Consider the following 20,123-nt stretch of genomic DNA (forward strand, 5'->3'; position numbering starts at 1 on the left):
TTTTTTTCTTTTACAAATCAACCCCTTCTCTTGACAACCTTTTTATTATAAATCACAACAAAAAAAGAAAGTTCTCTATCTCTTATTTCCCCCCAGCCTTCTAAAATAGACACACTGTCCCTAAATAAATAAATAAAAAAAAAAAGAAAACGGAAGGAGAAACTGATGACGATTTTTTTCTTTTTTTTTTTAAGCTGCGATCTATGTTACCCTGCTGACTTCCCTCCCCCACGCACCGCACACACACAGAAAAAGTGACACCTTTGTTACCTCCCAAACTCAGCCCTTTTTTTTTTCATGCTTGCTGTTACTTGGCTTCTTTTTTTTTTTTAATATTTCTAAATGACAAAAAGTTCATCATGGCTATTCTATCCCAATACCAACACACACACAGTTGGATACGATCGTCCCATTCATTTCGTCGTTCGAGGTATCCATGTGAACCATTTAGAGTTATGGTCCAATCTCTCCATCACAGGGACATGGCATGCACGTTCCTTTCTTCATAAAGGAGATGAATACGTGCTCACCGTGAAAGACACTTTACCCCCAGGTGAATATCAGTACACGTTTCGTTTTAAACAATCCATGGAGGCACCTTGGTCTTGGTATGGTCACTATGAACAAAATCGTCATGTACACGTCTCTCGTCCAAAGAGACCATTGTCACCGCTCGTACTACCTGACAACGCACTCTGTCTTATCAATGAACAGCGAGGTAAAGTGGATCTATATCATTTTCGAACCCAGCATCATTCCACATGTCATCTACGTCCATTCAATCGTCAGTCCTTTGTTGCCTGTATCAAGAAAGGGTAACTTTGATCTATATATATATATATTAAAAGGAAGATATAGAGAGAGAGAGAGGGGGGGGGGGGGAGAGCTTTTTTTTTAATAACCTACATTATTTATTTTTTAAAGGTCGTGTTGGTTGACACCGGTCACAAGTTTAGAAAAGGATCAACAATGGCAAATGGTTTTATGTGGAGAATCGGAACAAATCTATTTATGGATGATTGTTGACAACGGTGGATGGATGTCACCAGGTACGGATGACACAATCCTATTAAATCATCATCATGAGGGTGACGTGATCTTGGCTGTGACAGAGGAGAAGGAGGATGTCCGTTTATTGGTTCAGACAGCGGTACGATACATACTGGGACATAAACAGAAGAAGAAGAGTACAAAAGAGAATTTCATGTTGAACAAGTTGGGGTATTGTACTTGGGATGCCTTTGGAAAGACAGTGAGTGCAGATAAGCTGAACAGGGTATTAACGAGTTTAAAGCGAAAGGAGATCCCTGTGGGTTATTTGATTTTAGATGATGGGTGGCAAACAGTGAATGAAAAGGATGAGATGGTTTCCATGGAAGCCAACCCTACGACCTTTCCTAACGGGTTAAAAATGACATTGAAACAGATCAAATCCGATTATCCGTGGATAGAATCGATTGGCGTATGGCATGTAAAAAAAAAAAAAAAGGATTAGAAAGAGCTGACTCATACACGAGAAAATACACAATCGAGAGGGGGGAGCTGACAAAGTTTATATCTTTTAGGCTTTATGGGGATATTGGCATGGCATAGAAAAAAATCTGGCACAAAAGTACAGCTATGATGCCTGCAGGGACATGGGTCTTGTACAGGATCCACAGGGATTTTATCATGACTTTTATCATTTCTTACATGCATCGGGTGTAGATTTTGTCAAGGTGGATAATCAAGGTGCCCAAGTTACGTCAGAGGAAAGGTGGGACCTTTACCGTCAAGCCATGTTAGATGCTGCCGACTCATTTTTCTCAGGTCATGTCGTTCACAGTATGGCACTCACACCGCATATCTTATTTCATCCCATGCTCCCTAGTGCCAGTTTATTTCGTAACAGTGATGATTTTTTCCCCCATGAAAAGGAGAGTCATTCATGGCATATCTATGCCAATGCCATCAATGCCTTATGGACAGCTCATTTGGTGGGTGATTGGGATATGTTTCAATCCCTTCATCCCTTTGCAGTATACCACGCCACAAGGTATGTGGGGGGGATAGCTTATTCATCTTAAAAAAACGAGACTCATTCCATTTTTTCTGTATAAAAAAAATTTAGCCGGGCTATCTCGGGTGGACCTATTTATATTACGGATGAAGAGGACAAACATGACGCCACCCTTCTATACAGACTTGTGGGACAAACGAGACATGAGGGGTATACCATCTTGCGTTGTAAGCAACCTCCTTACCCTACATTGGACACTGTATTTGGAGACCCCATGAGCCGTCATCAGGGTGCACTTCTTCAACTATGGAACTCAAATAACAATGATTACCGTCTGCATGGATTTTGGAACACGGGACCATGTGAGCAAGTGGGGATAGTGACCACCGATGCACCATGGATGGTAGGCTATGTTGTCCATGGTGGTATGGATGAAGGTCATGTGTACACATTGAAGAAGGGACACGATGTGATGAGTGTGCGTGTGGAAGGATTTGCTTCTTGTTTGGTATCCCTGAGTCCCGTGATGGAAAGAAAAGGGGTTTCGATCGCTTGTTTGGGTTTGATTGACAAGTTCAATGGGACAAGGGCGATTGATAAAATAGATCATGGAGAGTATCATCAAGTGTGGTTGACGCATCGAGGCTTATGTGGGTTTTGGATGGATAAAAGACCAGAAGGAGTTACAGTGGATGGACACACGGTGGATTTTGACTGGAATGAAGTAAATGGGTTGTTAAAAGTGAATATGATGCTCGTACCTTTACATGTCACAAACCATGATTTATTTTGTATCTCGATTGTTTAAAAAGTGTATATATATATAAAAAAGGTTTTATTAAAAAAGTAGAAGTAGTAGTAGTAATGGGATGATAATAAAATATATATATATATGAAAGGGGGAATAATTATAATAATAAAAAGGTAGTTGCAATAGATATAAGCCCTTTTTTGTTTTTTTTAGGCGACATGATGAAGATCATATTCTTCATCATCGACAGCACCCGAATCCATGGGTTTCAAAAAGGTACGCTTTACCCACTTGAATGCTTCACCGTAAAGGATCATGAACAAAATAAGCCCCCAATCAAGACCCCATTCCCACGTGATGGCCAGCATACGAAATCCTTCAATCGCGACTTGAGGTACATAGATAAAGATACACAGTGTCACAATATCAAAGATAAATGTACCCACAAAGGTGCTATTATGAAGCGTCTCACGGATACCTTCCAAATTCCATTCAATGTTACGATAACTACGACAATGCACCATCACCACCAAGGAAGAAAAAGTAAAGGAGACAAGGAGTGATGTGCGACCTCGATAGAAGGAATCACAGGCACCGACCACATAATGAGAATCACAGTTGATACCACCCACGCCATCACCCAAGGTATAAAGAGGCACAAAGAAGGCAACCAAGCAAACAATGGCCATACCCACTGAATAGGCCACGGTGTCCATAATAATTTCTCGGTTAAAGATACTTTCGGTAGGGGGACGAGGGGGTTCCTTCATGACGGTTTTGGAGGCAGGTTGTGTACTGAGAGCTCCGGCGGGTGGTGTAATAGCGACATAGATAAAGATCATTTGTAAGGTAGACATGGGAGCTGCACTACGACCCGAAGGATCACGTACGGCTAAACAAACAAGAACCACAAGCGCTAAACTGAACAACAAGATCCAATAATATAACAAGAAACGTTGCATATTTTGATAGATACGACGACCTTCTGCAATGGCACGAATAATGGTGGCGAAATTATCATCGGTCAAGATAATATCAGAGGCTTGCTTGGCTACATCACTACCGTTTTTACCCATGGCAATACCGACGTCGGCAATACGAAGTGAGGGGGAGTCGTTCACACCGTCACCTGTCATGGCAGCAATATTGTTACGACGTGCAGAAGCTTGAATCATTTTCACTTTGGTTTCAGGAGAACAACGAGCCACGACCAGTGGTAAATCTTCCAAGGCGTCAATGGCTTCATCCGTCATGGCGTCAAAAGCGGTGCCGGTCATCACAAGACGTTGAAGGTCATGGGCAGATAAATTCTTGTGCAAAATATTGATTTCTTTAGCAATAGCTGTAGCGGTGATTTCATGGTCACCTGTAAGCATGTGGACAGAGATACCTGCACGATGCGCTTCACTGACAGCCTGTCTGGATTCCTTTCGAGGAGGATCATAAATACCGGTCAAACCCAAAAAGATTAAATCACGTTCGACATCATCACGGGAGCCTTGCATTAATTCTTCGGCTGTCACATCTGCGGGTAAATCGAGTTTGCGGTAAGACATACCCATGACGCGTAATCCTTTGGAAGCCAACTGGTTCACATTTTGAAGGACGTCCTGACGTTCCTTTTCTGTTGGCAAATTGTTACAGAGTTCAATGACGCGTTCAGCCGCACCTTTTGTGAAAACATAGACTAAACCCGTGTTCTTTTCTAAACAAATGGTAGACATTCTCTTGATGGTGGAATCGAATTGATATTCAGCTAATAGTTCCCATCCGTTGGCAAGTAATTGGGGTTTACCCATATCGAATTTATGAGCAAAGACTTGAAGAGCTACTTCGGTAGGAGCACCACTGGCAATCCAATCATCCGATTCAGTTTCAGCCAAAGGATCCTTCTTCTTTTCGTCCATAACATCTTCTTCCTCGCGTGGGTAAATGCTTGACATATTGCAAAGAGCAGCGCATTGAACAAGATGTCCGATCTCATGGGAAAGGTTGGATTTATCGACTAATTGGGCATGTACGTCATCCGAGATTTTATCACATAATCTGTCACGGGTTGAATAGACATCTCCCTTTGGAGCCAAACCGTTGGGTTCGACATAAAAGTAACCTTCTAGAGGGGTCCAAAAACGAACCACCACCATTTTCGCCATGGTCAAAGTACCGGTCTTATCCGAAAAGATGTTGGTGACGGAACCAAGCGTCTCGAGACATTTGAGTTTACGCACAATGGCCTTTTGTCGCGTCATTTCTTTACCACCCAAGACCAATGTGACGGTCATGACGGTTGTCAAACCGGCAGGCAGGACAGACAGAGCGGCCGTCATAGCATACATGCCAGTGTCATAATCCGGCTTGAATTTAACGGCAGCTAAAACAATAATCACACAAATGACAGAAGCTACCAGTAAAAGAACATACATCTTATCAAGACTCTTCTGGAGACGGGTACGGTCGCTGTCATTGGCCTCGTTGAGTTTAGAAGCCACTTTACCGATTTCTGTATGCATGCCTGTGGAAGTTACAATCGCTTGTCCTCGGCCTTTGGAAATAATGGTGGAAGAATAAAGCATATTGATACGATCGCCCAATGGTTCATCTTTTTGTTTAAAAAAATAAGTAAGAAAAGTTAGTTGTCACATACTTTAAAAAATAAAACAATTATATGTTTCCATTTTACCTGGCTTTTCCAGTAACACCAATTGCTTAGCAACAGGAACAGATTCACCGGTTAATAAAGCTTCATCAGCTTCAAGATTGGAAACATAGATCAGTCTAGCATCGGCACCAGCGGAATCACCTTCCTTGACGAGCAAAATATCACCGGGAACGATTTCACGACTAGGAATGGTTTGCTCTACGCCATCACGAATGACTTGAGCGGTTGGTGAGGAGAGACTACGTAAGGCAGCCAAAGTTTGTTCGGCAGCATATTCTTGGGAAAAACCCAAGTAGAGATTTAAAAGGGCAATGAAAAGTAATAAGGATCCGGTGATATAATCCGCTAAACAATAGGAAGCGACAGCCAAGGCGATGAATATCCAGTTCATGACATCGAGTAATTGGCCAATCATGACTTTGACCCATGCGGGACCACCGTCTGCTGATAATTCGTTGAATCCATAATGGGTGTGTCGTGCAGGAATGTCTGTTGTTGAAAGACCATTTTCTAAGTGTGTGTCAAAGTGTTTTGCCACTTGTTCAATTGTTTGCGTATGATACGCTTCGATCGAAGTCTTTTCTGACATCTTTTTTTTTTTTTGCTGAAAAATCAAAAATTAAAAACAAAAAAATAAATTCTGTTTGCAAAAAAAATAAAAATATATATAAAAAAGATTGGAGAAAAGAAGGTAAAAAATGTAAAGTTTTTAAAACTGAATTTATAACAATTAAAAAAAAAAAAAAATTGATTGGCTTGTGTAGCTTAGAAATAAAGCCAATAGCTGCCAAAATAAAGTGGGGGGAGGGGGGGTTAATTTTTTTTACATAAAAATATTACGTTAAAGGAAAGTGATGTACATCTGCGATTCAAAAAAATTCATTTTTTTTTTCTTTTAGTCTAGTTGTTCGGGAAATGGAATCATTAGAAAAAAAAAAGTTTGTTAACATTTGTACACGGAAGGTTTAAAAAAAAGAGTGTCTGATTTCATTATCGTATCATATTGAAATTAAAAAAAAAAAAACCTTTCCCGGCCCATTGCATCATATTTCAATATTCTGCAAAAGAAAAAAAAAAAAAAAGGGGACAAATACCGAGTTCTGGAACTAATTCCATGACTCACCTAGAGATAAAAAAAAAAGAAAAATTCTATAGCGGAACCTTAACAACTAATCTTTCCTAATAAGCACAATACATGTAAACCTTATTACAAATGAATTGACTCTTTTTTTTTCTTCTTCTTCTTCTTTAATCTAGATAAACTCTACCACATGCGCAAATACCGATTGTTTTTTTTTTATAAAAGAGAAGTGCAGCTTCGGGGACGGTTCTGATTAGAAATCAGAAGTAGAACTGAAGGGGTACCATGCTGTTTATGGTAGGCAGACGGGCTTTTTAAATTCAAAAAAAAAAAAAATGTACGCAAGAACCTTCCGGTAGTGCGACTCAAAAAAGAAAGATAAAAAAGGTACACATTAACCCAAATGTTTACATTATTTTGACGCATAATTGGCCCATGCGGCACAACTTTTAGAAAACTGTAATCAATGTTATTTCACGCATTCAATTTTATTTTTTAATAACTTCTTTTCATTCATGGTTTGCGTACATACCATGAACATTGATCCCGAGAGAGAGAGAGAGCGAGAAAACTACGCATCAAAAGTTTCTTTTTTTTTTTTGGAGGAAGTTCAAAAATGGCATCATACAAAACAATTCCGGGGAAAATTCAAAAAAAAAAAAGCTATTTTGAGAAACTATGACTCAACAAAGTCTTCTCAAAGGTATTGGTGGTTTATTATACACACTCCTCTCTTGAAAAAAACACGTGTCGGTAGAATGTAGTATCCAGTTTTAATTCACCTAGACTTCTTGATAAAAACGGCAAAAATAGCACACATGTTCAGTTCTCCGTAACACGTTCGGGACAGTTGTTCCATTCATTTTCGAAAAGAAAAAAATTAGCTATTTTATTTTTTTTACTTTATTTCATGTAGGCACCTCACATTACAATGTGCTTAGGATTTAGATCCATTGATAATTTAGAGCTCATGTCTCTCTCTCAATTATAAAAAGCGATTTGACCCCCCTTCCCCCGAAATGACACATTTCATTGATGAGCAATTTTGGCTGTGTTGAAAAAATGTCAAAAGTTTTTTTTTTTTTTATGCCAGAAGACCCGTGGGAAAGTTCTGTTGAGACCAAATTGTAATTGAAGGAAGCAGAATTACAGACATAACAACGTTGTACTACTTAGAATAAAATAGAGCATAAATGGAATACTTTTTGCTACTACTTTATAATACACATTGACACTAAGCCAGAGAGAGAGAGAGAGTTTGTTTTTGTCAAAAGACATGGAATCGAGGTTGAGAACATCAGTGTGTAACTCAATTGCCATTTTAGGACGGCGTTCTAATTACCCGCTTTTTCCACAGCAGCAAACATGTCTCCTGAAAAATTTTGTTGTCTAATAAAGAAAAAAGTTCTGTTTATTTACTGTTTTTTAATTTATACCATAAATGGGCTCACTGTACAAAAAAAAGAGTTTCTTTCCCGGGCAACAGTAACCCAAATTTTTACTTTTTCTTGATAAAAAAATATCTATTGGTAGTTACGTAAATGACTTTTAACTGACAAACTATGGTAATAGTATTCCGACATGTCGGTTATATCACGAATTTGTGTTTTTAACACTGTGTAGATCAACTCCAGTCTATCATGCTCGAGCATGTGAATCTCTCTGATAATTTTAGAAAAACGCTTTGGTCTGACTGAATTCTATGCACAAGGTCTAAGAAGATCTGCGACTTCACGAGATACCGCACCTTTATGGGTTGTGATTGCAGGGAAAGCTTCTTGCAACTCAATTGGAAGTTGTGCCATCAATTTAGGATTATGAGTATTAAAGGTTACTTTACATGAAGAGCATGCATATCGGTATGATATAATATAAAAACATCTAGGGAAATCAATAAAAATGTCTAAACCTATCAATTGAAATTTTTTATTTACCTTATGAGACCTACTGTGCGCCTTGCATGTGGATCCTTATAGTAGCCTTTTGACGGAACGTTTCCAGAACATTGCTCCGAATTATATTTCAGATCTGTATAAACATTTTGCAGGAGATGATGAAGCTGCCAAAGGGATATGTCTGGCTTGTATAATTCACTTGAAGGGTCAATAAAGTTATTTCCCAATCTAGTGTTTAAAGTGTTGTGTCAAACAGAAAAAAAAAAAAACCCTCAATCAAATGTAAGATGATCCTTTAAATAACACGCAAGTTGCTTCGGTATAAATGTTTCGTATTATATAAACATAATATCTGGATAGTTAGATGTGACAGAAAATGTCTTGTTGTGATAGCTAGACAGCGATATGATAGTAGTGAGAAATTGGAAAAACTATATATCACTAACAAATTAAATAATTACAATACCTGAAACTTTAGATCAAGATTATGCTTATGCTGTTATCAATAGTGACTTCAAAGTTCAATTTAACGAGGAGTCCCAAAATAGTTATCATTTATTGATAAAATATTTTTACTGACAAATGGCTATTTGCATAAACCAAATAAAATGTTACCATAGTGATCAAAGATAACAAATATAGATTTTTTTTTTTTTTTTTTTGTGATAAGAAATGATAATAATTTAGGTACTGATGAGCAATTCCGGATACATATGTGATGTATTGTTTATATATCTAGAAATGCCGTATGCTGAGGTGGTTTTAGAGAGAGGTATATATGTATAATTGGTTATGTGTAAATATACTCTTCCGAAACTTTTTTTCCCTTGATTTTAATTTTAATTCAAACTTCGTTTAAAGCATTTTCCGATTAAAATCGGTAAGGCTTCCAAAACATTCAGACAAAAATTAAGTTAAAATTTGACCTTAATCGAAGGGGGTTTTGGAATTCTTCCACTAGAGCTTGTAGATCAACTGTTACATTTATTAATGGGTGATCTTGGGACTTATTCATTGTCATTGTAAGAATATTTTTGCAGTCGGTAGCTAAAAAGAGAAGCTGGACTGGTAGAGTTAACAAGGTAAATTTGGATATAAGTTCTGTTTAGCCAGAACCGTCCAAATGTTTGACTTTCATTATCCTTCATAACGTCGCATAATTTTATTGTGTTATAATTATAAAGATAAATAATAAAATAACATGATTTTTGGAATAAATATAGAACCGCATTCATAAAGAAATAATCAAATAATTTAAAAATAGAAACAGAACATGGGGTGGGACAACAAGAGTCTCCTCCTCTTCTATTAACAAGTTGAGTTTGGCAGTTATGCTTCGAACTTAAATAACTATTATGTGCTTTACCACAGTCTCAAAAAAAAAAAGAACTTGATGCACGGAATTTCTTTATTTAAAACGAAATATGATTTTAGTACTAAGAAAAAATAGACTTATGATGGTATCAGGACTGATTGCTTTGAATGGAGAACAAAATTGAAATAACCAAAAGTGATACTGTTAGAACTTGGATAACACTTTATTATGGACGAAAAAAATAAATTAATTAAAAAACGTATTCAAAATGTATTGATGGTCTATGAGAAAAAACTATGGATATTTATATAAAGAACTGGAATAGTTCTAGGGAGAATATTAAGCGCCTTATTGGATCATGATGTAATAATCTGGTGATAGTAAATAATCAACATGTCTTTAAATTTAGCCCTTCCATACTGAGTAAATAAATATTAGTCAGAGGGATCAACAGTACAGTTTATTATTCTTAAGTTAATCGTACCCAAATACGACACCTACACCTTTTTCAAGAGCTATCCTCTTGTGGCTACCGTGTGAGGTCTACCGTAGTTACTGTAAGGTTTTATGAGAACTACTGTTTTTAGAATCTGGTTTCTTTTTTTTTTTTGTTACATATAATACTTACAGCAATCTCAGCCAGAACCATCCAATAATCGCCCAAAACCTAAGAACCCAACATGGGAGGTTGCAAAGACTAACCGTAGCTGTAATATTATGAAACTTGTACCTTAACTTTTTTCAAAGCCATTAACGTGCACCCGGTAATTTTCCTTTTTGGGATATCCGCACCCAGCACTCGACTCTGGCAGCTGATATTTTGATTTCCACACCCGTATTTTTTTTTAGCGCTGATTGCACACTTGAGTTTTGTATCCGAGCCAAATAACGTACACTAAAAAGCTCCAAATATCAGGAATTGAATCGAAAAGTCTTAAGAATTAAGTGGGTGTCTGACTAACTGGGAATCAAAAAATCTTAAAAATTAAGTGGGCTCGACTGTGAATCGAAAAGTCTTTCAGTTTAAGTGGAAATTAATCTAGTAAAAAAAAAGATAGGAACTAAAGGTTCACCCAAGAAGCTAAGAAAAGAGATACAATTTGATCCGACACTGGCATATATGTAATCATTCGCAGCAAAACAACAGTGAAGAAGCTCCATAGTCAGCTTAACCATTATGATTCTACGGCATGTTCCGAGGCTGTTATTTTTTGATAACATTTACAACTTCTTCTGCAGTCTTGTATCTATTGATAGGAAATACAGGAAGAGGTTCCTGGACAACATAGGTCATGTCATTTAAATCAAACACGTTTCGATTGTCTGTGTTCATTTCTCAATCTGATAATATCCGTACCAATATGGGCTTTTTTTTCGTATAAAGCTTCATATATTTACACGTAAAACTTACAAAGTAAGCAGATTTGGTCAATGGTTATTTTATGGATTTAAAAAAGGAATTTGTTTTATGTCAATTGAATTACTGGGTGTGGAAACAGCCAGAGTCGGGAGCCGGGAGAATGAAATTTATTTTTAGAACTGATAAAGAAGAGTTGGCCTACGTCAAGATGAATTGATTGTCTATTTAATTATTCAAAATGTTTGAGTTTGACTTAAAATGGAAACATCTACTACAAGTTTAATATATTAACTTCCTCCTTTTTTTTAACAAGAAAAGAAACAGCTAGCGTTCAAGTCATTTCTTTGTTGTGTGGGAATTTAAAAGCTGTCTTTCTCCTGACAACTTTTGCCTTTTACTCGACTATTGCTAACTATTCATTAAATGGACATGGAATTTTACAAAGGACAACGTGGTATGTATTTACACAAACTTGAATTATTTTAATGTAACTCATATTATCGATATTTTTGACAGATCTAGCTGATTATGTATTGCAAGGAAATAATCCAACGTTTATAGGGTTCCTCATAGATCATTCTAATTTCTTCGTACAATGGCATGATGATCCGATGAATCCCGAAGCGTTTTTCCAAGTGTGGTCAAAACGATTTGTCGATACGTTTGCGAAAACCAAAGGAATTACAGTTGAGGTTAGTATTCACAAGTACTTTTCGCATTTTGCGTGGAGATTTCTGAAATTTGATTGCTTTTTTTTTCTATAGGCTCCCAAAAACACTCCTCTCGTTCTTGAAATTTGTAAACATATCACTGAACTGATTAAATCAGGACCCCAAACTGTAAACTATCACATATAAGAGCTTTAATGGTATTAACATAGTCCACTAATTGTTAATGTTTGGTTTAGATTGCGTCCCAACAGCAAGATGTGGCTCCATTGGTAGAAAATGAAGAATCGGTAGCACGTGGAACAAAACGATCACATGAAGCAATAGACAATGCACCCATCCCGTCGAGGGATGTACAGCCAATACATCTGGGAACGTCGCAAGAAATCAATCTAACTGAATCAGCAAATGATTTCAATTTAGAAGAATTAGAGGACGATGACAACAGTTTAGAACCCACGGTACGTAAATCAAAAGCAAACCAAAACTTTCTTTATAAACAGATCCTTACCACCTGTATTTATAGTGGAGTGTTAATGGAGTGAACTTAAGCGAAACATTTTCTCAGTTCCGAAGTCAATGCTGCAGAAAGTTTATATTCAATGACAAACTCACTGTTACTGAGAAAATGGCTGTAAATCGTGTATACCTTTTGAACCATCCTGATGATGTTGTCAAATACTGCTTTGAATCTGATAGTATAATGAAAGATCTGAAAACATTATTTGAAATCAGCACGGGTTTCAGAAAGGCCACTCAAGCCGAGGTCCAATTTGTTAACGAAGTTGATAATGTAATGTTTTCATGTACTTGGTGTAATTTACCTTTATCACTACTAATACTTCTCTTTTTATAGTACAAGTGTCTTCAATCAGATGATCAGGCCAAAAACTTGGTAGACCGAAATTTGTTTCACCCAGATTTAAGCATGTATGCCAGAGTCTTACAGGACTTGTAAGTGGAAAAAACATATCTCTGTCACTATATACTTTTAAAGAAGCTCTGTAATAATTAGGACTTTTTTTTCTATTAGGGTTACAAACTACGATGCCGATTTGAACTTGCAAACAGCCGACGAAATTTCTTTCATAAATTGTGCTTTGTCCCCTTTTGTCAATGCTGTGTTCCCTGTGGGCCCTCATTTTAGAAAATCAGGGTATGGTTGATATAATCTGACAATTATACTACTTTTTCTGAATGACCCAATTTTTTTTTTAGCTATTTAACAGCGTTAGAAGGGTACCCCATGACTAAAACCGATATCAAAATTTATACAACTATTGGAAGCGAAAATTTTGATCTTTTAGTATTTGAAGTCAAATGCCCACAAAGCACTAGTGAGGATGACTTATTTATGTTATCAGTTAAACTACAACTTACCCTTAACCGTCTCATCAAGAATGGTGTGACCGAACCTGTTGTCTACGGTGTTATGGTCTATGGTATGTAACCAATTGATTAACTTAAGATCACAAAAAAAAAAAAAAAAAAAAAAAAAAAAAAAAAAAAAAAGAACTAATTTGAATTGAATAGATTATGAATGCTCATTCTATAGAATGAGTTTAACTAGTTCCAGAATTTATACCATGATGAGGATCAGAACATGCACCTTGCCCAAAGACTATGAAAACTTGCATAGAGTTGGACATATTTTGCCCTGCTTTCTTCAGCTGAGAGAATTGGTAAACAGAATGCGTCAATCGTTAGTCCACAGATTAATTGGATAAAAATCAGTCCTGATAATATCGTAAATCTATTTTTTCTTAGTACTAAAATCATATTTCGTATATTTCGTTTTAAATAAAGAAATTCCGTGCATCAAGTTATTTTTTTTTTTTTTTTTGAGACTGTGGTAAAGCACATAATAGTTATTAAAGTTCGAAGCATAACTGCCAAACTCAACTTAATATACAGTGCTCACGGAACCAATTTGCGTGTTTTAAAAAATATTTGCGCACTTCTAAATCTCAATTTGCGTAAATATTATTGGCCAATTTGCGTATTTTCTTAACTCTATTTGCGCTTTTCTAAATCCCAATTCGCTTTAAACTAAAATCATTTTGCGTTCTTCCCAACTCAATTCGCGTTGGTTTATTTTGTTATGTAAATTATATGGGGAGCTCGTTTTAACAGTCTTCGAATACTTTAACTGAATGCTGTGCAAAATTACGAAGATGGTTTCTAGGAACCTGATCGCATGCCTCAGATATTCTAGTTTTAAGATCTTCTGTGTTTCCAAATTGGTTACGTCTAACCTTTCCTTTTACTATAGCCCAGAATTGTTCAATAGGATTAAGTTCGGGGGAACAAGGAGGGAGATAAACACATTTGTAACCTCTGCTCTCAACTAGTTGTCTTAGCTCGCCGTTTTTTCCATGAATGAGGGAATTATCCATGATCATGTAAAACCCTTCATATTGAGGGTACTTATCCATTTCATCCATTGTTTTTTTGATGAAATTGTTGTAATGACCTGCATTAGTCCCTCCAGTTGCTTTTGATTTAACAGCTGTTGCCTTTTGTTTCTGAGCACCAACCACTTTGATTCTCTTTGGTGTCAGAGGAACCCCTAATTTCCATGTTTACCACTCCACAGGTCGAAATTGCTCCCAGAATAGTATGACTGACAGCTCGTGCTGACGGGCTAGTCACAATTAGCTGGAGTTTCCCGAGCTGACCTGGCAGTTGGTGGCTTCATATTTATATCAAAAGCACTCTCATCAATAAAAATACAATTTTTTGGTGTAGTCCATATCTGTTTTTGCCCACGTCTCTCTTTGATCTTTGCGTTTTGATTTCTAGCAACCGGATGACGAGTAATTTTTTTTTTGATACTCAAATTGCATTCAGTTGAAATGAATTTCCCAACCACTGTTTCTTTCAATGTGAAGCCTTCAAAAACTTTTGGTAAGTTCTTCAACGGGCATCGGATACTCGGGCATGTGGGGTTGTCATCAAAAAATTCAATTAAATAAGCTTTATGCTCTTCCTGAAGCTGACTCCCCTTCCTGACAGTCTTGTTCGTATTTTTTTTTCGAAAATATCAAAATCGGGATCATTTTTCAGTTTCTTGGCCCAATCCTGACCAGTGCGAACATTAATCGCAGCTTTTCTAGCTGATGCTGCAGCGCTTAGATAAAAACTTAAGTTGCAAGTAATACAGAAATAAAGTTTTCTGACTATCTGAATAATCTGCATATTTGGTTTTAGATGTATTGCTTGCTTCGATAGTTTTTTTCTAGCTGTGCCATTCTTTCAGGAAGTTCAGGGTCTGGAACGTGTACATAGGGAAGTAGATGAAGACATTGCCCGTATTCCATTTGAGCAGGATAATCAGGAAGTCGATTTAGACACTGACATGCCTTTAGCTGATCCTATTACGGCTGTAACTTTACAAAGCCCCACTAGTATCATTAATAACCTACTTAAGCAACGTGAAGCTACTATGGAAGCCATGGTAGCTATTCTTTCTAGCGGTTATGTATCTAAAAAGGATCATGATCGTGCCTATGAAATGTCCCTTGAGATTGAGAAAAAGAATTCCATCATCCAATCTTTAGCCTCTACTTCAAAGCCTGTACCATCCATCGGGATTAAAGGTACCGAAGCATCAAAGTACGCTACTAACCCAGCCTCAAATGAAGGTTTATCATTAAATCGTACAGATCTGCCTCGTCTCCAAATTACTGGAAAGACGTATGCACAATTTCGTGGTGAGAGAGTTTTTAAGTCCATTGATGATTTCATCAAGACTTTTGAGGAAGTCGTATTGTCAGCGAATCAAAACGTTAAGACTACGTGGAAAAAGTTAATTACTGTTTCACTCGCCGACGTCTTGAAAGCTTGGATGAGAAAAGAACTCCTTGTCTGTGACTCTTGGGCCGAAGCCAAGAAAGTCCTTGAAAAGAAATTTGGCAATCGTCAGATGCGTGTCCTTGCTACCAAGGAATTAATCTCCATGTGTATGCACTCAGATGAAAATATCTCGGACTTTGATAACAGTATCTGGGGTAAAAAAAAACAAAAAGGGGTGTATCTAGATATTATATGTCGTGACTGTCGCAACCTAATCATAGCCAATTTTCATTTATATATTTTATTTATTTATTTTTTTGTAAAAAGAAACCAAAAGCAAAACAACAAATGGGTTCATCAGCAGGTTCGTCTCAAGACAGATCCAGATCCCCCGTCCGATCGAGTAGATACTCTCGCTCTCCTCCTAGACGTAGACGCGATTCACGGTCACCACCTCGACGTAGATACGATTCACGCTCCCCACCTCGACGTAGACACGATTCACGCTCACCGGCTAGACGCAGACGAGATTCGCGCTCACCCGTTCGTCGCAGACGCGATTCGCGTTCACCGCCTTCGGGAAGCTCACGTTCACGTTCGCCCAGAAGACGTCCTTCTCCTCCCCCTAGAAGACGAGATTCCCCACCATCTGGGTATCACCCGGCATCGGAAAGACGTCCTTCACCTCGACGTGATATGAACCGACCCAAGAAAGAGCAAGGAGGCAGTAGCAACAACAACAACAACAGCAAAAAATACGAATGGGGTAGACCTGAAGATAATGTCAAGGAAGAGGAAGAACCCATTGAGAAAATAGAACCTAATTTTGGACTCTCTGGAAAACTAGCGGCTGAAACAAATACTGTAAAAGGTGTCGAGTTGAAATATAATGAACCTGCGGAAGCTGCGGTTCCCAAGACCAAGTGGAGACTTTATGTTTTTAAAGGGGATGAACAAATTGGTAAGGCTTATTTAAGGTGAAAAAAGAAGGAAAAAGAAAAAAAAAACTTACTCGTGCTGTGTAGATTTATTACATATTCATAGACAAAGTGCATACTTAATTGGACGCGATAGAGTGGTAAAATTTGAAAAAAAAAGGGAGATAGGGATTCTCTTTTGTATGGGATTTTAACATCTTAGGATGATAGGTTGTTGATATTCCAGTTGATCATCCCTCTTGTTCAAAGCAGCATGCAGTGATACAATATAGAACTGTGACTGAAGAAGGAGAAAATGGGAAACCCAAAAAGGTGGTTAAGTAAGTTTAATAAGAAGGTTATAGCCTATTTCTCTTATTTTTTATTCATCCCCAACTATAGACCTTTTATTATTGATCTTGAAGCTACCAATGGTACTTTTATCAATGGGGACCAAATACCTAGCACCCGTTTTGTAGAGTTAAAAGCAAAGGATGTGATTAAATTCGGTAGTAGTACCAGAGAATATGTTCTTTTGCATTCTGAATAATAAAGGTTGCATTCAAAGCATTCGTTTGGGATCTTCTGTCATCATATTATTCAATATATCTGGTTAAGAGAGAAGAAAAAAAAAAGCTGCCATGATACTAGTTCATGCACAAAAAAGCGGGCTGATATACATTCGAAATGGGACATGTTATAAAACAAGTAACTGTGTAGCTCAACTTTAACAGTAGTCGTAAAAACATGAAGAGACGTACATATTTCTAGTTGTATTGGGTTGAAGATAGGCATACTATACTAATGTAAGTAGGTTGTGGATTATATAATCATCGTAGACAGGTTTTATTTAATAGTTATCTTGTAGATCAAGCGTATGAGCTTCATGCAACAAACTTTTAAAGCTCGTAAATATCTATAATAGGCAATCTTACAAGTTATCGCTGCAAATTTACATGTACATGTAACGACACACCATATCAAAAAAGCAGGGATTAACACGGCTACATGTTCTTATGATGAAGAGTCGCTGGTAGTGGGAAAACGCAATCATTCTTTATTCGCCGAACAATTACAAAAAATAGACTCGATTTAAAGTATTTTTATTGTCTAACCCAAAAGTTAACATTACTCAATTGAATAGGAACAAAGAAAGAAACCCCCCCCCCCTTATTTATCATATTCCTTAATAGCCTTTCTTTCATCTCGTAAATGTTTTGGTATAAGTTTGAATATGAAAGTATAGAGATAATCCTTCCAACAATTTAATGTACTTTAACGATAAATAAGATTAATAAATCAGTCAAAACTACAGAGTTGCATGTATCATTGAATCATTTAAAGTACATATTTTTATTCCTTAATTGTCTTTTCTTGTTTTGAAAATTAAAAACTTGTCAAGGTCCGGATGTTTTAGGTACTTTAATAGCACCTTTTAAACATTACTCTATGTTTTCTCTGAACGAAAAATAAAAAGACTTTTTATCCGTTCCTTGATCTTGTATACATATATTTATAAAAGTCTACGTAAATAAGACAACACTGAGCTGTTTTACAGCACTGTAAATGTTTTTTTTTAAATGAAATGAACAGGATCAAAGATATTCAAGGAGTGAATATAATAGGTAAATAGTTGACAATCAAAATGATCTCCTTTCTACAGGACAATGAATATCCTTTTTTCATATATAAAAAGATATACCCTCCATTTTTTTAAATACACTATCTATCTTTTTTTTTTATAAGAAAAAGCAAATAAAAAAAAGGTTAATCATCATGTCCGATACTGAACGCCCTACCATGGTTCCTGAAATCAACCCAAGAATTACTGCCTACGTTGAAAGCGGTTGCTATGTCTGTCAAAAGTACTTTGCCAATGCCAGTTCTCTCAGAACTCATATGCGCGTTTTTCACTTCACTGAACTACCCCCAAGACCATCCGGAAGGAGCCGACCTCATAGCGTAAAATATGTTTGGAAGTCAAAGAAACAGCCTCATCGTCGTACTCTTATGGGATGTCCATCATGTTGGTTTCATTGTCCTCTCAGTTTTACTCGTATAGCCAGACATATTAAAGAGTATCATATGGATCCTGATTATGAAGGTTCTGAAGATCCTATTGATGAAAACGAATCCAATTTTGATGACGAAAACTTTATGGACTCCAGTGCCGCCACAGCCAATATTTATGCTGCCATGGAAAGTCTTACCGGAAAATTTAACTCCCTCTTTAGATAAAAAACCTTATTCACCACCACCCCCCATTCAGTAATTTAAATCATTCATAAATAATCATTGCACAATAAAATCAACAAGGGAGAAACATTTTTTTATTTTCAAGTAAAGCCCCAAGCATTTTTTTTTTAATATTCTGTATCACAAGATGAAGAGGTTGTCTGAAGGAACAAATTGTGTTTCTGAATATTGATATACGTTGCTTATCTTTCAAATGTAGCACCTGACGAGCTAATCAAAGTGTAAGATTTCGAGTTTAATCGTTGTGGCATAAATAAAAGGTTAAACAGTGTTAGCATTTGGAAAAAAAAAAAAAAAGTTCATGATCGCTTAATGATCCTAGAACAGTTACAACAATAATTAAAAAAAAGTAAATGCTGCTAAAGGAGGAAAACATCTATTCTAGATCTCATTCTCGCCCACCATATGATTCTGAAATAAAAGGCATTTTATAATTATACAAAAAAATAGCTTGGTGAATCGACACACGCAATTAAAAAAAAAATCATAACTTCTATATGTGGTTGTATCAACTTTACTACAAAAACAAGACCGGTTGTGCCATTTACAGAAATGCAACGACTTGTTTAATCAGTGAAAGTTGGGTTGTCAATGCTCAGTGAATAACAACAGTTTGCTGACACCAAAGTATTGGTAGCAAACACGTAGAAGAGCGTCTTTTTTATATCTGACTAGAGGAGAAAAGACTACAATTATGCAAGCATTCATTTGAGGGGGGGGGGAGTAGCATGATTTAACACCGCTATTCAGAAATAAAAAAAAAAAGCTGATGTCATCATTTTTTTTTTTTGTTGAGAAAATATGGAGGTGCCTTGCGGGTTGATTTTAAGACAAAAAATAATCTATAAACTGGCTTTATATTATCCCGTTAACAGATTCCCCCCTCACTCCCTTCTCTCTATTTTTTTAAAAGTTTCAATATGAGTTTGATTAGCAGTGTCTCAGGTTTCGCCGCCTTTGGTGTTCTTGTTCGTACATACGCTCTTGGTCTTCAAAAGCGTCCAATTTTCTCCAGTGAGTCAATGATTTAAAAGAAAAAAAAGTTTTTAAAATGACGAAGGACGATGATGGACTAATGCTGAAACCCTCCCCCTTTCTCTCTTCGATAGATCCTAGTAGCCATGCTCTCGCCGCTGGTGTTTTTGGATCAGTCGGTTATTTCCTTTACAATGTCCAAGAAAGACAAACAGCTGCCATTGCTGCCAAGAAAGAAGTCATGATTAAGAACAGAGCACGCGCAGAAGAACTTGCAACACAATAAATTATCGAAAAGAATCAAAAGCCCCTTTTGCCTAGAAATCACTAGATAATTTAAAAATTGACAATAACCGGAATAAAAAATGACAGTATATATGTAAACCAACAAATATGCAACAATCAACAAAGCGTTTATATACTTTTTTTTTTTTCTATTCTATTTATTTTGA

General features: G+C 36.8%; 6 protein-coding genes across 6 annotated transcripts; 5 read left to right on the forward strand and 1 right to left on the reverse strand.

Moving 5' to 3' along the window:
* The first annotated feature begins 77 nt into the window (after positions 1-77).
* On the forward strand, positions 78-2,933 carry EV154DRAFT_526938 (glycoside hydrolase superfamily). The gene is made up of 4 exons (XM_051603442.1): positions 78-815; positions 925-1,471; positions 1,566-2,035; positions 2,111-2,933. Exons 1-4 carry the CDS (start codon positions 343-345, stop codon positions 2,805-2,807), a joined length of 2,187 nt encoding a protein of 728 aa, XP_051452057.1. The 5' UTR covers positions 78-342; the 3' UTR covers positions 2,808-2,933.
* Positions 2,934-6,084, reverse strand: EV154DRAFT_606919 (uncharacterized protein). Its single transcript, XM_051607574.1, has 2 exons — positions 5,431-6,084; positions 2,934-5,349 (listed from the first exon to the last, which is right to left on the reverse strand). Exons 1-2 carry the CDS (start codon positions 5,996-5,998, stop codon positions 2,960-2,962), a joined length of 2,958 nt encoding a protein of 985 aa, XP_051452058.1. The 5' UTR covers positions 5,999-6,084; the 3' UTR covers positions 2,934-2,959.
* Positions 6,085-12,407: 6,323 nt separating this feature from the next.
* EV154DRAFT_78649 (uncharacterized protein) lies at positions 12,408-13,554 on the forward strand. Its single transcript, XM_051607777.1, has 5 exons — positions 12,408-12,521; positions 12,585-12,623; positions 12,762-12,884; positions 12,947-13,170; positions 13,262-13,554. Exons 2-5 carry the CDS (start codon positions 12,604-12,606, stop codon positions 13,453-13,455), a joined length of 561 nt encoding a protein of 186 aa, XP_051452059.1. The 5' UTR covers positions 12,408-12,521; positions 12,585-12,603; the 3' UTR covers positions 13,456-13,554.
* Positions 13,555-16,219: 2,665 nt separating this feature from the next.
* On the forward strand, positions 16,220-16,990 carry EV154DRAFT_430277 (SMAD/FHA domain-containing protein; the record flags this gene model as incomplete). Its single annotated transcript, XM_051596530.1, has 4 exons — positions 16,220-16,484; positions 16,549-16,601; positions 16,672-16,781; positions 16,843-16,990. 4 exons carry the CDS (start codon positions 16,220-16,222, stop codon positions 16,988-16,990), a joined length of 576 nt encoding a protein of 191 aa, XP_051452060.1.
* A 1,038-nt stretch (positions 16,991-18,028) lies between these two features.
* Positions 18,029-18,772, forward strand: EV154DRAFT_526949 (uncharacterized protein). The gene has a single exon (XM_051603443.1). The coding sequence runs from the start codon at positions 18,217-18,219 to the stop codon at positions 18,676-18,678; it is 462 nt and encodes a 153-aa protein (XP_051452061.1). The 5' UTR covers positions 18,029-18,216; the 3' UTR covers positions 18,679-18,772.
* A 375-nt stretch (positions 18,773-19,147) lies between these two features.
* Positions 19,148-20,113, forward strand: EV154DRAFT_78673 (uncharacterized protein). Its single transcript, XM_051607778.1, has 2 exons — positions 19,148-19,710; positions 19,806-20,113. The coding sequence occupies exons 1-2, from the start codon at positions 19,617-19,619 to the stop codon at positions 19,955-19,957; spliced, it is 246 nt and encodes an 81-aa protein (XP_051452062.1). The 5' UTR covers positions 19,148-19,616; the 3' UTR covers positions 19,958-20,113.
* Positions 20,114-20,123: the final 10 nt, after the last annotated feature.

Source organism: Mucor mucedo (assembly GCF_025094135.1).
Source record: "Mucor mucedo strain NRRL 3635 chromosome Unknown EV154scaffold_159, whole genome shotgun sequence".
Lineage (NCBI taxonomy): Eukaryota > Fungi > Mucoromycota > Mucoromycetes > Mucorales > Mucoraceae > Mucor > Mucor mucedo.